Source organism: Podarcis tiliguerta, assembly GCF_965153285.1.
Source record: "Podarcis tiliguerta genome assembly, chromosome: 2".
Classification (NCBI taxonomy): Eukaryota; Metazoa; Chordata; class Lepidosauria; order Squamata; family Lacertidae; genus Podarcis; species Podarcis tiliguerta.
In genome coordinates this window covers 62176466-62193968 of record NC_139535.1, presented here as the reverse complement: position 1 = coordinate 62193968, position 17503 = coordinate 62176466, and the positions used below count along the sequence as shown (strand labels likewise).

Here is a 17503-nt window from a genome sequence, read left to right as displayed (position 1 = left end):
TTTGGTGCAAACTATGTTGTCTCAGGATTCTAATAAGAATATATGATCCAAAAAAGAAGTGCCTTCTGGATCAATCTGTGGCCCAAAGATTATATCTCAATCTAGGCTGCAGCCTAGTGGCTGCAATTCCCTATAGCCATTCGCACCACATTCTCTTTTCCATACATCTTTCAGCATCATGAAGTCCTGCCAACTAACCTGACTAGTACTTTCAGAGTGGTCCTTACCATGCACAGAGATGTATCTTTTGTGGCAGTGCTTTTCACTGTTCTCCCTGTTTTGCACTTCGCACACATAGTCCCCTTCATCCTCTAGTGAGATACTTGGAATGGTGAGTGTCAAAGCAGCGTAATTGGAGTTGGGTTTGAAATGCAGCTCTCCTTGCATCTTTGTTGCATAGTGGTGGACATTCTTGCAGTCCAAGACCAGCGGGTTGCCCTCTTCATCATGCAGCGTCGAAAGGTTGAGTCGGTACCACTGCAGGTTCTCATAGGTGTAATTGTCAGCATTGCAGCTTAGCCTCAGGTCTTGCCCCTCAATGGGCTCTTCTGAAGGCTGCGATTCAATTTCAAACCCATTTGGGATGGCTGTCAGGCAAACAAGGAAACAGATGTGTGACGGAATTGCAAAAGCTGAAATACCAGTTTCAGGCTATGCTTATGGAATTCTATTCTATGTGCTCAATGCTGTATGGTTAAGGAATGGGAGAAACCACTTACTTGTATGTGTTTATTTAAATGGTCGCTTCAAATATGCTGAATGAAATGTTTGGCTTTGTCCACACACAGAGAAGAATGGAAAAAGCCACCAGTGAATAAAGCTACAATCCAAACACTGATAAGAGGAAATCACTACTATTATACTATGACTTAGTATAATATGATTTATGATTTACTATTATACTATGATTTACTATTATACTATGAGTGGCAAGGTCAGGGCTGTGTTGGCACACCAGCAGAGCCACTCTGGAGCTCCCACCAGTGCGATCATGCAGCCCCAACCTTGCCACTGTGCTGCTCTACTCTGGGAAGTGGAAGTGACACCAGTGTCAGGAGGCTGACTCCATAGCACAGTCCACTGGGTGCTGCTGGGAGTTGTAGTCCCAAACTTGGTTGAAGAAATCTGTTAAGGAGACAAAAACCCAACTTCCTAAATATGTAATGAAACTAGGACACCACAGAGAGTCTATTCAGCGACAGGGCACTAGGGGGTGCTACTGCACCAGGAACACTTGAGAAATGCATGCTCCAGCATTTTCGCGGAAGAGAGCTTTGATCTCTTCACTAGCAAATATCTGCTCACAGGAAGCATGAGAGAGGAACTGAGTTTGTATTTTCTCTTTTCTAGCTCCAGGACATCTCTTGCATACTCTTATTTGCAGTGGAAATCAGCCTGGCTTTTTAACATCTTACAGTGGATATTTTTTATTCTGGATGCAGACTGTACTAAGGAGGTGGAGGCCCATGTTTTTGTTACAGATGAAGTCAGTTTGAAAAAATGAAATCGCAAATGAAACGATGAATGCTCAAATATAAACATCTGCAAAGTGAATTTTTCAAAAGGGCCTGGAAACCAAGCCTTATGAGGAACAGTTGAGGGAGTTGGGTATGCTGAGCTTTGAAAAGATGACAGTGAGAGGAGATATGATAGCCATCTTCAAACATCTAAAGGGCTGTCACTTGGAAGATGGAGCAAGATTGTTTTATCCTCCTCCAGGTTAGGACCCAAAGAAATGGCTTCATGTTATAAGAAAGGAGATTCCAACTAAACGTCTGGAAGAACTTTATGACAGTAAGAGCTGTTTGACAGTGGAACAGTCTCCTTCTACAGACAGTGGATTCTTCTTCCTTGGAAGTTTTAAAGCAGAGGTTGGATGGCTATCTGTTAAGGATGCTTTAGCTGAGACACCTGCATTGCAGGGTGTTGGACTAGATGACCCTCGGGGTTCCTTCCAACTCTACAATTCTATGATTCTGTGAAATCCCAATTTGAAAACTCATCTTTCAGCTACAAAGCTCAAATTCTGATCATGATGATGAAAGACAAATTGAGGTGGCAAATTATGTGTTCAGGGAAGTTTTTAATATGTGACATTTTAGTGTATTTTTCATCTTTGTTGGAAGCCGCCCAGAGTGGCTGGGGAACCCAGCCAGATGGGCGGGGTACAAATAATAAATTATTATTATATTATTATTACTCTACTGACTAAACTATAAGAACCAAAGTTAGAGATCTACCCTCAAACTCAATGTTTTGACAAAGTTTGAACTCCTATATTATTAAAAATCTGATAATCTGAAACTGTACAGATTTTGAAATATGAGAAAAAAATTAATTCACCACTAGCCCTTATTATAAGGTCCGTGTCTTCCAGTGATCTGTATCTTCGGGCCCTGAGGAGGCCATATAAACACACACACACAGAGTGCAGTCTGATTGTGAGCACATCATGGCAGTAATGCTTTTAAAAACACTCATGAACCATTCAAATGGTCTGTGAGCGAAGGTCAGAAGGAAAGACAAAGGATTGACACCCCCCCCCACACACATACATGCTTTATGATACTCACTAGTTACATAGAAATAGATGAGCCGTTCATCACGGCCAACTTTGTTAGAGGCTGCACACTTGTACATGACAGAAACGTTGGCTTCTTGGATGATAAGTTTGCTGACCGTCTAGTAAAGAAACAGAATGGGCAAGATGAATGACATTTAAAATGTGGAAACGCAAGACGTCTCAGCTTCTTACTAACCTTCCAGGAAGGAAGAGGATGCTCTAGCTTCATTCTTATGCTCTGGGGAATTGCATGATGAAATATTTAAGGGTATGTTTGCACCACCCATTCAATTTTTGTCGAGTTTCTCCTATCTCTGCATTTTGTTTCCACTGATAGTTTGCTTATCATTCAGCATTGTCCTGTGATCTCCATTCACCACTTCCCCTACTGAAATGCTGCTGTTGCACTGAGACACTCTCCTCAATAAAAAGGGTTAAATCAGGGGCAGCAAACTTTATTTATGTGCTGCCATTCTGCTTACAGGGAAGTAGGTTGAAAGGGGGTTAGTAGCCATACACAAACAGATGGTGCATAATGACCTGACACAGAATTTTGGAGAAGCCGAGGACAGGAACAAAGAGATGTACACCAGACAAATGCCATCTTTTGTCCCTGTTTAAAGAGAGGATTGCAGATGTAGTGCAAACTATAGGAAAAGCAACAGATGAGAAATGTATGGGTGGGACCACTAGGCATGTCCACACTACAGTTCAGTATGTTTGCAACTGTTTGCATCCCCATTTAATTTGCTTAGTCCACATGATGTCACCTTCAAACAACACCAATCTCAGGGCTTTCCCCCTGTAAATTTAGGTTCACGCAATACGGGGATACTTTGATAAACTGGGGGAAATTTGGCTGCAAACCACTTCACCCAGGGTTGCAGATCATTTGTTTTGGTGTGTTTTGGATGGGTAAATCAATTGTCACTTTCTGCCACTGCCCTTTCCATGCCAGCTACTTCCTCAGTGCTTTCATTGCTTTTCCAGCTGTGCCCGTAACTGTTTTTGGTGCACTCCTGAATGCAGGATTCCCCCACCCACACCCAGCCTTTGATCCCACAGATTTGCACTAAACCAGAAAATTGCACAAAACACATGAAAAATTTCTACACCAATTACATTGGGCAGCCATCTGAAAAGTGGGTGCTGAAATTTTACAATTGATTTCATTTCTTTTCCAGCATCCTAGTAATAGTGAGTCAGGAGCTTAGTCTCTCTCTTCATATATATATATATATATATATATGCTTTCGTAGATTTTCACGGGTACAGGAATGCAGGTTTTGGTGTCCTCGGGTGTCTTCCCGTGTAAAAGTTGGGGTGTCTAGGCGACGTTTCGACGAGGTCTCACTCGTCATCTTCAGGCTGGTGCTTTCGGCTTCTTGTTACTGGAACAGAGCAGGATCTCAGTGTTTGAGTTCCTATAAATACTGTTGAGGAGGTGTGGTGTATAGCCTCCAATGTTCTGGGCAGAGAGGAGGTTCCCAGGCTAGTGTGCCTTTTCTTCTTTTGTTCCTTAATTACTTGAGGGATATCTTGAGTGATTTCTTGAGTGATTTCCTGAATCCCACTTAGGTGGGTCATTAGGTGTGGATTAGTTGCTAAAGCCTTCGTGTCTTGAACTCTTGAACTTTGTGAAGAGTTTTTCTGAGAAGATGGCTGTACTGCACTTGGTTGTGCTCTGGCTTGGCTTCGTGTATAGGGGCGAGCTGTGGTTTTGTGGCCTGTGCCAGCCAGATCTGTGTAGGGATTGCAGGGGGGTGCAGCATCCGGAGGTGCCACCCTGGTTTGGTTACTGGATGGTGTCTGTAATTTATCTGTGGAGAGGGTCTGGGTTTGGGTCTGGTGTGGTTGATTGGTGATGGCGTTCTGTGTGCCTCTGGATCTGGTGTCAGATTTTGTGGGGAGGGCTAATTTCCAGATGTCTGGCAAGCGGGATGTGTCGTCACGCTTGTTCATGTTGTGAGGGTGTTTCTCTATCTCGATGGCTTCCATGATTATTCTCTTGTGGTGATGTTCCATGTTAAAGAGCAATTTGGAATCTGCAAAATTAATTTCGTGTCCTGTTTCTTTCATGTGTTGGAAAAGAGAGGAAGTTTTTTCTTCTTTTTTGACGGCATTCTTGTGTTCTGCGATCCGTGCATTTATTCGTCTGTTTGTTTGTCCAATGTACGTGGCTGGGCAGACTCTCATCTCCAGAACCAAACGCCTGGCTGACGAAGACCACTTGACAACTGAGTTACAGAATCTCTCAAATGTGTTAATTGCCAATGGATACCAGCAAAACAGGGTTACGAAGCTAATCCAAAAAGAAACACCCCCCAAAAACCAAGACACAGAAGAAAACAATGGCATAGCCCTCCTTCCTTATATCAAGGGCACTACAGATAAAATTAGCAAAATCCTCCATAAACACAATATCAAAACAGCCTTTTGCACCAACCAAAAAAATAGCCAATATCCTCAGAAACCCCAAGGATAAAATTCAGTTGGAAAACCAAGGGGTCTATGAAATACCCTGCAAAGTCTGCCCAGCCACGTACATTGGACAAACAAACAGACGAATAAATGCACGGATCGCAGAACACAAGAATGCCGTCAAAAAAGAAGAAAAAACTTCCTCTCTTTTCCAACACATGAAAGAAACAGGACACGAAATTAATTTTGCAGATTCCAAATTGCTCTTTAACATGGAACATCACCACAAGAGAATAATCATGGAAGCCATCGAGATAGAGAAACACCCTCACAACATGAACAAGCGTGACGACACATCCCGCTTGCCAGACATCTGGAAATTAGCCCTCCCCACAAAATCTGACACCAGATCCAGAGGCACACAGAACGCCATCACCAATCAACCACACCAGACCCAAACCCAGACCCTCTCCACAGATAAATTACAGACACCATCCAGTAGCCAAACCAGGGTGGCACCTCCGGATGCTGCACCCCCCTGCAATCCCTACACAGATCTGGCTGGCACAGGCCACAAAACCACAGCTCGCCCCTATACACGAAGCCAAGCCAGAGCACAACCAAGTGCAGTACAGCCATCTTCTCAGAAAAACTCTTCACAAAGTTCAAGAGTTCAAGACACGAAGGCTTTAGCAACTAATCCACACCTAATGACCCACCTAAGTGGGATTCAGGAAATCACTCAAGAAATCACTCAAGATATCCCTCAAGTAATTAAGGAACAAAAGAAGAAAAGGCACACTAGCCTGGGAACCTCCTCTCTGCCCAGAACATTGGAGGCTATACACCACACCTCCTCAACAGTATTTATAGGAACTCAAACACTGAGATCCTGCTCTGTTCCAGTAACAAGAAGCCGAAAGCACCAGCCTGAAGATGACGAGTGAGACCTCGTCGAAACGTCGCCTAGACACCCCAACTTTTACACGGGAAGACACCCGAGGACACCAAAACCTGCATATATATATATATATATATGCTTTCGTAGATTTATATATATATATATGTATATATTCTTTTGATCCCTCAGATTTGCACAGAACTAGAAAATTGCACAAACAAATTTATGATTGCCTGACAGTGTGTTTTTGCACACTTCTTGGGCAAAGACGTTAAGAAACAAAAAAACAACAACCAAGGTGCACATATAGCTACCTGCATGCGTGTCCTGTCAGTGCTTAACTGGCATAATAGAATCAAGAAATTAGAAGGCTACAACAAACGTAAAAGAGAATGCCTGCTAGTATGAATGGGAAAGACTACTCCAGTCTAATTTGAATGGGGGGGGGGGTAGATTAAGAGCTAAATAATGCTCAAACGTGGACAAGCCCACTCTAAGATGGATCTGCTCTGCTGACCTTTGCAGATCATCTGTGGAAGGATAGCTCCAGTTCCTTTAATGATATATGCAGTGGTCCATAAAATGTCAACACAGCTGCTGGCTAGTGCAATTAAACCAATATAATATTGTACAAATTCTACAGTACAAAACCATGCAGGGTATGCACAACATCCATCATCTAGATTTAATTCCTATTGCCTCCAATCTGTCTTATAATCTATGCTTGGAAATTAACTATTCTGGTGTTATAAGCCTATTCCACCTATCCACATAGACCTGCTTTCTTCTATTTCAGAAACTACATAGCAGTGGCTTTCAGTCTGTGCTCTAGGGAATCCTTTTTGTAACCTGAAAAGCTGGTTAGAAATTCATTCATCAAATGAAATCAATTAACCCTGGCAAGTTTATTCCTCATTTGTTGTCTTGTAACAGACATTCCATCAGGTTGCAATGAAGGAGGGAAGCAGGGCCATTCCATTAGCTCTGCTGAGAAACCAGCTCCATCAGGTTTCTCCCCGCATCAGCGGTCATTTAGTAGCAGCCATTCCATCAGGCTGTCACAGAGGAAGAAGAAGGAAGCAGAGCTAGTCTGTCGCTCAGTGGAAAAACCAGCAACTTTGGGTTCTTCCTCTACTTGAATTGGTATCAAATGAAACAAACAAATTTAAATAGCGGTACCCAGAGCTGCATCTAGTGACCTGTTCACAGACAGGAGACTTTCCGAATGTTCTGGAAAATGAGTATCAATTCCATTAGCAAAAGTTTTGAAGGCCAAAAGACTAGCTATTTTCTTATAATGGCATACTTATATTATGAAACATATAGCCCACCTTTCCACCGAATATGATTCAGGTAGCTAACAACAATAAAATAAACAAATGCAAAAATGCCATCACATAATGGAAATGCGAGACAGATTTTGGAGACACCACTCCAGGAGTGTTACGGCTCTCTTTTCCAGAACCCAAACATTTGAGGGGCTGACAGGCTGAGTCAGAATTGGAAGTTATTTACAAATGTTTTCTATTCATGCTTCTTTCCCTACTAGTAACTGGGGGGGGGGGGGGGGATAAAGAAATATATATGGCAATGGATCCTATAAAGGACAAAGAAGGGGTGAAATGGGTTAAAGGAGAGAAAGGAAAGTAAAAGAAGTGAATGTAATATATGTTAAATTGCTATCACAAATAATATCACCAAATATGACTTGTCTATTATTAGGATAGGTTCAGAAAACAGACTGTCTCTTGGTATAAGCCATTAACACAGCCTGAATCAGAGCACGAAACATGCCTCTCTCCTTCCCATCATCCTTTCCGTTGCTTTCCAACTCCTGACTGAAATTGGAACAGGAAGTGATTTTGGAGGGGTGTATGAAAACAGGAAGTGACTTCAGGAAACTGGGAACCATTTGTTTGTTCTTTAGCCTGCATCACTATTATGCACGCGTGTTTGGTAACTGACATTGTCACCTAGAACAGGAAACTAGTCATAGAAAAGCACACATGACTCTGGCATTTATACAGGGGGGATGGAAAGAAACAGCCTTTAAATGCCAGCTAGTCATGCATCAGGACAGGAGAGAAAGAAAAAAAACCATTCCAGAAATATAGTGTAATATCCAATGGAACCTCTCACACTTCAAAGCAACACTTCATACATTTGGATTCACATATTTGTACTGGAATAGTGTACAGGGCCAAACTGTTCACAATGGCCCACTGAGTCTGGTAGCTGAATCGAGAGAAAGTAGGGGGCAGGTGAGAAGGGCGACTGAAAGCACAGCATGAGCAAGAAGGAAGAGTTGGACTCTTGTTGCCTATGTTTTTTGCCCCCTAAATGTCCCAGCTCAGCTGTCCCACCATCTCTGAGTGGCATTATGAAATTTCCACCAGGAGAAAAATGGCTGAAGCACAGTAGTTTGGGAGCAAAAAATAAGGATAGGAAAAGGGTTCTCCTTGCCATTCCACCTCAAGTTCTCAATTCCAATTCCCACCCACCCCTTATATTTAGCAGTACCAAGGTGGTTCTGCCACTGCGACATCAAATTAAATTTCCAGCAGTTTCACTGAATATAGCTTAACGTGGGACAAAGTGTAGTTTAATAATCAGAATGCTGACCTGTAAAAACAGTTGTGATATATATTCTTATGGAATGGAGTTGGGAATGAATATTGTAGGGCATCTTCTGTGGTGGCACCCCAGTTATGGAATGTCTTTTGTCTTTTTGGCACTAACTCAAAATTCATGTATTTCCTCAGCCATTTATAGGATGTCAGCAGTGAATTTATTTTGAAGAATGAAGATTGCTGTACATTCATTGCATTAGAATATTCCACTGCACTCTGCCTTCCATTCAGCTTGCTCATAGATGATCTCATTCCTCTATGAAGAAAGCCATGCTCTGACTCATGGAACTGTCTTTAAACCACCACAGTGGACAATACCTTCTAATTTAATGTTCACCTTTTAAATCACTCTATTGAATAAGCATACATTCAGTACTGAATTCACTGAAAGCAATGCAAATTTAGATCATTATTATCACTGTCTCTAGTATTCCTTCCTTTGCACATTCATACAACATTTGTCCCCAAATTTGCCAGTGCCATTCACATAAATCTGGTGCATTCTTAACCTTTGAGTAACGTCAGCCATATTAGGAGTACATGACAGCTATGGAAGTTTCACACTCTGCAGCCTTCATTTCTTCAGAGTCCTCCCCCCCCTGCATTGTGAACTATTTTTTATTTCATGTGAATGTATTCAGTAATGTCAGTCTTCACATTTTATACCTCATTTTTCTCTCTAGTATCATAATTGGTAGTAAGGATCTTAACGGGTGATCCAAAACTGGCTTTGGTTTTTCATATAAACATATAGATAAGACAAAAACTGATTACTAAATGTGTAATCATTTAGCTGCATAACTAACTGACCACATGATGGAAGTCAACTCACAGTTTGGCTTCATGTTGCAAAATCAGCTAAAACGTTTTGGCCTGAGAAGGCTCCGTCTCATGAGCTCGAGGTGCTTCTACCTCTTTCCAACGCAGAAAGGACAAAGAGAAACATGTGTCCTCACCTTGTTCCTTCCTTCCACAAACTCTGTCCAGGTGTCAATGCTTTCAATGGCATTCACAGCATCCAGCTGCGACACATCCTTCCAGTCCTTACACTCGGGCATCCGGTCTCGCTGATGGCGCCGGACAGTCCTCCTCCTACTCCTATTTATCCAGAAGCCATGAAAGAAGAAGAGACAGAGAGAAACAGGAGATTTGGTTTGCCAATAAAAGAAGTTATTGGGAAGATTACAGGGCATTAACATACAATGCTGCCTATAATATAATTAGGAGGAGAGGGAAAATGGCTAAGGGGGAGCACGAGATGGCCTTATAAAACTTTAGATGGTACAGAGAAAACGGATAAAGAGAAAATGTTCTCCCTCTCCCACAGTATGAGAAATCAAGGATCGCCAGTGATAGCAAGAGAGTCAGAAGAGATGGAATATTATAAGCACTTCTCTTCATGTAGTGAACAATTCGCTCCATTTCATGTGGTGATAACCACTAGCTTAGATTGCTTTAAAAAGGGGTAAAAAATGCAAGGATATTTCATATACCCACGACTATCAGATTGTTATATGGAGCCAGCAGCAGTTGGTGGGGTGGTAAGGTGCAGAAAGCTCAAGGTGGTGCAGGCAGGGTGATGGTGTGGCAAGAGCATTGGACTGGCTCCTTTGCCATGCCTGCACTGTTAAGCTCCCTGTACCTTGCCCTTCCCGCTGCCTGGAACCCTGACTGTATGGGGTGCCAGTGTCTGGGGAGCAAAAGCAGGGGAAGAATATAGCCTTCATGCCGTGCTGTGTGGATGCGCATGTTAAATATACAGTGTGCACACAACCTGAAAGAGTTTTTAATGTGGGAGGTCAGGGGATTGATATGCATCTAAGGGACATTGACTGAGAGTTAAGAGAGTATGCTACAGGGTGTGGCATCCTGCAACATGTGTCAGAAGGTGTCTGCTGGAAAGTCGGGTTCAAATGTAATGCAATGTGGGTACCTGGATAAAGTGTCTGCACTGCTGTGTATGCAGTAGACCAGGTATGTGGCCCAAAACGTATCTGAGAGTGTTGGATAGTTCTGGCGCCCAAATTAACATCTGGCAGATAGTGTGCTCCTCCACCCAAACAACATGCTTTCATTAGAGAAAATGAGGGGACAGATGTTTAGCACACTTAGTGTACCATAACAAGAGTGAGAATCTGTTTAAACAACAGGAAATCATGATGCATCCTCTGAAGCTGGGATAAGCATAAAGATTGTGGCCTTGGGAGACAGTGCTAATAATTCAACAACTCCTCTCCTTCCTGACAAGGCCACAAAGCATTCTGATGGGACTGGAAATGCCCTTGTTTCCTCAGCCAGTCAAACAGTACATTTACGGCATCAGTATTTTTATAGATGCCCCACTTCCTCCTGGGTCAATAATGCTTCCCTGTCACATTCCTGTCTATCTTAGAGGCCTCTTTCTATCTTTCTTTCTCAATAATAATAGACCTTTGCTGTAAAGTGTCCTGCCAGCAGAACCCAAAGGAACAGGAGGAAGCTTGTCTCCTGCACAATAACCATTCAGACAGAGATAGAAGTCATATAAATTGTCCTTGTTTCTAAGGGCAGTTCCACAACTACTTCCACCACATCCAGAGTCTATCACACCTGGTCAAACAGGGCCTCCATGAGGAAAAGAACCTCTAGCACTACTGCCTCTTCCAAACTGGTGCATGCTGAATGCCACTGCAAATCACCACAAGCTTCTCCAGTCAACCAACAAGAGAAAAAGGAAAATTATGGGGCACCCACAAGGGATGCAGGTGGCGCTGTGGTCTAAACCACAGAGCCTAGGGCTTGCTGATCGGAAGGTCGGCGGTTCAAATCTCCGTGACGGGGTGAGCTCCCGTTGCTCAGTCCCAGCTCCTGCCAACCTAGCAGTTCAAAAGCGTGTCAAAGTGCAAGTAGATAAATAGGTACCGCTCCGGTGGGAAGGTAAATGGTGGGAAGGTAAATGGCGTGCTGCTCTGGCCACATGCTGGCCACATAACCTGGGAAAACTGTCTGTGGACAAACATCGGCTCCCTCGGCCAGTAAAGTGAGATGAGCGCCGCAACCCCAGAGTCGTTTGCAACTGGACTTAACTGTCAGGGGTCCTTTACCTTTTTTGCAGCCTCCACAGGTCTTTGGGCTACATTGCTTGGGACAGGGAAAATAAGCACCCTGCTTCTCACCCAGTTGAAGCACAGATACTAAACAGTCTGGGAGAAAACAAGCAGTTCAAGCCTTTCTTAGCAAGCTGCCCAAGTTTCCTTGGAGACAGGCCTACTTCACATTCTCAGAACCGTTGCACTAAGGGATTTGTTTTGGAGTTAAAATGCTGAAGGCCAGTAAAATTCTCATTTATTAAATGGCTGCTGCCCTATGTTTCAATTCTGTGTTAATGTTTCCAAAAACTGTTTCCCTTCACACAGTGGAAACAAAGTGGACCACTTTGCTTCGTATTCTTGTTCTCTCTTTCTCTCACACATTCTTCTTCTCCCAATCTAATGGGCTTTTTTTATCTCTCTGCTTCTTGATGTAGTCACAGGCATCTTGGAGTCCAAAACTTTTTATGAGTCTTCCTATCACTATGTATTACAACAGCTCCATACATTCTGCCTTATGACTTTAACTTGCGTGAATCTGCTACTTCTACATTCACTCAGCTTTTACTGAAGCTTCATCGTCACTTTGAATCAAATATGATCTTGGGGTCACACAGAGGTGTAGTGTGTGGGGAGCATGGCCCTGGGCACAGTTTTGAGAGGGGCATGACTAGGCGCCCCTCCCAGACTCCCTTATTGGGCCTGGCTCTGTCTCCTGGGCCAGGTCTGACCTGGGAGGCGGAGAGAAGGAGGATAGTCACAGCAGCAGTGTTGCTGCCCCTCTCCTCGGCTGGGCAGTGCTGTGTGAGGATACCACCAAGGCAGCATTCTCGTGCCTGGCTGGGCACAGCAGGCTCCCCCCACCCCTGCCCCCTTAGGGCATGCCCTACGCACCCAATTTAGGTGGCAGGAGCGTACGTTCCACTGCTGGAGTCACATACTGTTCAGTCACTTTTGCAGGCTTTCACACTTTACTTTGACAGATTTGCTATTTCAAGCTTCTGCCAAGGTCATTGTGGAATTTACTGAAGTAACGTAAGTTCTTTGTGTGGGATAACCAGCCTCATATAACCAACTTGCTTAAGTCTAATTAACACATGAAGGGGTTAATACCATAGAGTAAGCTGTTTTGCCAGGCTTAGTTATGCCCACTTCCCCTCACCTTGGGAGGAGCCTATCAAGCCTATCCTTTCTTCCTAGTCTGTGGGAGAAGCTCAGCATGTGAAGAGGCTAAGCTGGTTGCTCCAACTTAGCCACATGGCTCTAACAAGCCACTCTTGAGTTCCTATACCAATAATTTGGGAACTTTCACTACTGTAACTAATCCAGGTTTTACTGCCTGTGCAACTTTTTCTGTACTTGCCCCAAACCTGGATTTTGGCATCTAGGGAATTCTTTATACAGTCTACCCCTTTTTTCATTGCACCAACACTTTGGGGTCCAAACATATTCTTATCTAGTTTTATTTTCAACAACCACTGGATCATCCCACTCTGCATTCTGACTATTAAAAAAACCCCTTTATCTATTAGCACTACTAGAACCTTCTGAGGTGCATGAATTATACAGCAGTACTCATATAGATTTGTTTTTATGAGATATTGTTCTGGTAAGCAACAAGGGCATTGAAACACATCTTTGTAAAACTTTGTATCAGACTCCCATCGATCTTTCTAAGTCTGTTTCTGTTAAATAGAGTATTAAACGCCTTAGATGCCACTTCCTACCTAGACATTTTCTGGCAGCTACATAAATTTTCTGCAGGAAAAACCCACACACATTGAAAACCTCACAACTCTACCATTGTAATAATTTCTGCCTCCATTGTCCTTGCAGACAAGCAGCAGGCAAGTTTTGAGTTCTGCCACTAGCATGCTCAGAAACAAATCTCTTGAAGAGGGTAACAAATCTCTACAGCTTCCTAAGATGGTGCAAACTGCACCAGGCAAAGCAGCCTTTGGTTTGATAGATGTCTGTGAAGACTGAAGAGCCACTTATTTATAGGCGATTCTTCATGCTACACCACTGCATTTCTTGTTCTTTTTCTGTCAAATGGCTGAGTTGAGTCAAATTGCCTTTTCATGCAGCTGCTGGCCTGTTCATGTTTGTGAACAATTGCTTCTCAGCTCCACTTTAAACTGGGCCTAGATCCTAACCAGTTTTCAGACACCAAGGGCCAAACTTGAAATTGATGCAGGAGTTATGGGATCAAGTTCCCCAGCTTTTAAAAATATTTAAAAGTAGTCACAGGGTCCCTCATTCAGATTGTTACTACCATGTTGTAGGGAAATTATTTGTTTTGCTTTTCAACACCCCTGTGCCTAAATTACATTTCCCTGATTTAAATCAACTCTGGGGGCAAAAATGTACATCTACCCATACAGTACTGCTATGTTCCCCTTCCCAAACACAGCAGTTTCAATCCAAATATGATCCCTCTGTAGCTGCTTGTCTTTCTTTGGAAAAATGAGACATCCAGTTCTTGAATCTCCCACATCATGCCTAGTTTGGACTTAAGCCAATAGTTCAGCCCTCAGTGGCCAGAGAAATCAAAGAAAAAGCACTAGCAGGATAATTCTATGCAGGAGTAATCAGCAACATTTTTACATATTCAACACCAGAAGAAAAACCTGCCTAAACCCCTGCTCTTAACCCTGCTCCTTCATGTTGCTCCATGAGAAATCTAAAATGCACCCCCATGGCACAATTAGTTGCTAGAGAAGCATGGAGTCTCTTTTCCAGTAGTCAGGTTTCATGCCACTCCAGTCACACCCATAAGGAGGGAGCACTTTGTGAGCCAAATGAATAGCCCCCTCTCTTGGGACTAGAAGATGCAGGCAGGAGGGTGAACCTCATTGTCTACTCCACTCATATGAATAAAAAACTGATGCTCTTGCACAAGGACCACCATTTATACTTTTACCTACAGATGTTGGACAACACTACCTGTCTGAGATCAAGGTGATAATACCAGCTTATTATGACATTTGAATTAGGTCTTAGTCATAGGTTTTAAAGTGAAGGAACAGGCTGCATTTAGCTCCTGGCTAACATTATTTATGGCATGCCCTTCAAATGGACAGGTACTCACACCACTCTCCATGGCACTACAAATGTTCTCCAAAAGGCAGTGTGGAGAAATATTGTCCTGTAAGTGCAAGAAGCCACTCCACACAAATGGCTTCATTTCTGTTACTGTAAGTTGTTTTAATCCATTTTTAACATTGTGTTTTAATTGTTGTAGCCTGTCCTGGCACCTTAAAGTGAAGGGCAGGTAGGTAACAGCAGCAGCAGCAACAACAACAAGTAACAGCTAGCAACAGCAACACAGAGGCTACCCATTTTGGTTTGGGTCCAAATCCAAATTTGCAAGGAACAAATAGGAAAACAAAAAACAGTTTCATTTTTAATGGACTTGCATTAAATTTCAAGGCTTAGTGGATAAAGCCTGCCAAATTACAGAGAAATAGTTCCATTAGTTTTTGTACTAGGCACCTTTAAAAACAAAACCAGAATTGTCTACAATTATTTTACCTTTTGGCAGAAGTGTATGAAATTTGCTCTCTTGTTTGCCTTTTCTGAGAGGATACACTCTGGCACTTTTAATCTAGCCATAGTGGTTTTCCTGCAAGGGCAGGCTTTTCCATTTTAGGATGGTCAAAAAAGAAATCACTTAAGCTCCCCTCTTACTTTGTATGCAATCTGTATGCAAATAGCACCCACCAGACAGCCCCCTCTTTGTAAGAAACCTGCCAAAATACAAAATGTTTTTTGTGCTGGGTGCTTTTTGAGGATGGGGAGAACTAAAAGGGATTTGCTTCTCTCCCTCTGGTTTTGTGGGCAACTATTTTATTATGAAAATGGCATACTTTCCTAGGGACACCTCTACAACATAACCAGCAACATTTTAAATATCCAAATAACTGAAGTGCCCCAAATCCCACTTCGGTTTGGGGCATACTGAAGAGATGCCACTTTAGCTTGGAGACGCCTGAAATCTGTCCAAAGCAGTCCGCCTTGGCATTCATCCGATGCACATCCCTAGTGACCCTCTTGCGGTGACCATCTCATGTGCATTTGCATGAAGAAGCATGCCAAGGTCTTCCTCCCTTGCTGCAGCATTAAGAACACGGCAAAGATCAAAGGAGGCCAGTTACTTACAGATTGTGACGGGAGAACATTGGGCAGGGTGTCCAAGGCCTCCACTGCCACTGGATCTTCTCTGGTGCTGGGATGCCATACACAGTGCAGGTGAGCACCTGTCGGCTTTTGCGGGAATAGATGTTGGGCGAAGTTGCTTCTTTCTCATGGATTTGTGGAGGAACTGAAATAAGAAGAATGTTGATGTGTCAGCCTTGTAAATAATAACTGCTCTGGGATGGTTGCCTCTGCTGCTCTCTCTTCCAGTCCTCTAATCACCCACACTATCTCCCTCAATGTTCTCCCTCCCCTCCCAACCTCGTGTTGCTGCTGTGTAGTAGTAGTAATTATACTCCTTCCTCTCCCTTAGAATTGCTCTAGGTCCCAGCAGCACTGATGTCACTGCAGCTTACCTGGGCAGAGCTGGAGTGGGGGAGCAATGTCAGGGTGGGATCACCTGATTGGCTCAGCTGGTGCTCCTGTACCGCCTCAACCTCACCAGTGCCGTGCTCTGTCCAAAAGTGCCTCACCCAGTGGAGTGGAGTTGCAACACTAGCTTCCCAGCAGCAAGGTTGTTGCTGCTTACCAGGTGAGAGTGGAGAAGGGGTGGGGAGGTTCCATACAGGTTAGGTGCAATGTAAGTGATGCTGGCATTGTGAGGGTGGATCTGTGGCTCCACCCCACCCTACAGGCCAATGCTGGTGCTGCCTTCTATTAAGCAGGATAGCACTATGGAGGCAGTGACGTTGGTATTTCCCTGCCCCTGTTGGAAGTCATTCTTTTGAGGAAGAGAATGTCATCATTGCTTGAGGGCAACTGTTACAGGAGAGCAAGCAAATTCTGAACTACCAGCAGGTAATGTACAATTACCTGGCACACCTCTCATTTAAGAAATTATCTACTAAATGCAATGGATAAAATGACCTGAGCTTAAGTTATAGGTGCATTTAGAGTAGGGCTGGGTGGGCGTCAGGCTTGCGAGATCTACTTTGTTTTCTACTACAACTTCACGGACCACCAACCAGAACCAGGTGCAAATTAGTGGATCAGGTAAGTGGATGTAAGTTCAGAATTAAGGAACAAGGAGCCTCTGAGCACATGCTCAGTCTAGGAATGAACGAGCAGTTCCCATAACCAAGCTCACAAGTCCTTCACACAAAACACCCATTCATTGGGTGGAATTCAATACTGCACTATTATAGACTTCCAAGTGTGCAAGCAATTCAGCTTGCCGAATGAGCCCCCTCTTCTCCCTCAGTGTGCTGTTCTTGGAGTTCTCCAGGCCCCTCTGAACCATGTTCATGGTGGGTGGGAGGAGAGGTGGGGAAGTCCCATTGCACAGGCAAAAGTCCTTGTTCAGGGCTTCTGCTGACAGGGATTGTTAGGAGAATCCTGCTCCTGGTGTTCTTTTTCACCTAATTTGGTGCATGGGGGTGTGCAGAGTTTAAACTGTTGCTATTGTTAGACAGCTGGGAATCAGAAGCCCTTGCTGATCTACTGCAAATCATCCAAAGCTCTGCCATTAGATCCCAATCTACCTTCTGCCCAATCCTAATTTAAAACGCTGGGAAGTTATTTTCTTCCTCTATAAACACTACAGTGATGTGACTGCCAGGCATGTTATGGATGCTGGACTAGCTCCAGGAAAACTCACTTATTGCAATTCTTTCTTCTGCATTGACATCATGGAGTCAGAAGACTGCAGATACTTTGGTAGCCTGAATGAGGGACCCCCCCCCCCAATTTTACTCCTCATACCCCTCCCACATTTCACTCTTCT

At 43.5% G+C, this 17503-nt stretch overlaps 1 protein-coding gene across 3 annotated transcripts in view; it reads right to left on the bottom strand.

The window, feature by feature from the left end:
• FLT4 (fms related receptor tyrosine kinase 4) overlaps nucleotides 1–17503 on the bottom strand; it is an 86625-nt gene that overhangs the window by 20665 nt on the left and 48457 nt on the right. For all 3 annotated transcript variants that reach the window (XM_083418166.1, XM_083418167.1, XM_083418168.1), the window contains exons 10-13: nucleotides 15745–15907; nucleotides 9472–9613; nucleotides 2574–2682; nucleotides 228–587 (exon numbers count right to left, since the gene is read on the bottom strand). In XM_083418166.1, coding sequence (XP_083274292.1) covers nucleotides 228–587; nucleotides 2574–2682; nucleotides 9472–9613; nucleotides 15745–15907 — 774 coding nt within the window. The remainder of the gene's footprint in view (nucleotides 1–227; nucleotides 588–2573; nucleotides 2683–9471; nucleotides 9614–15744; nucleotides 15908–17503) is intronic.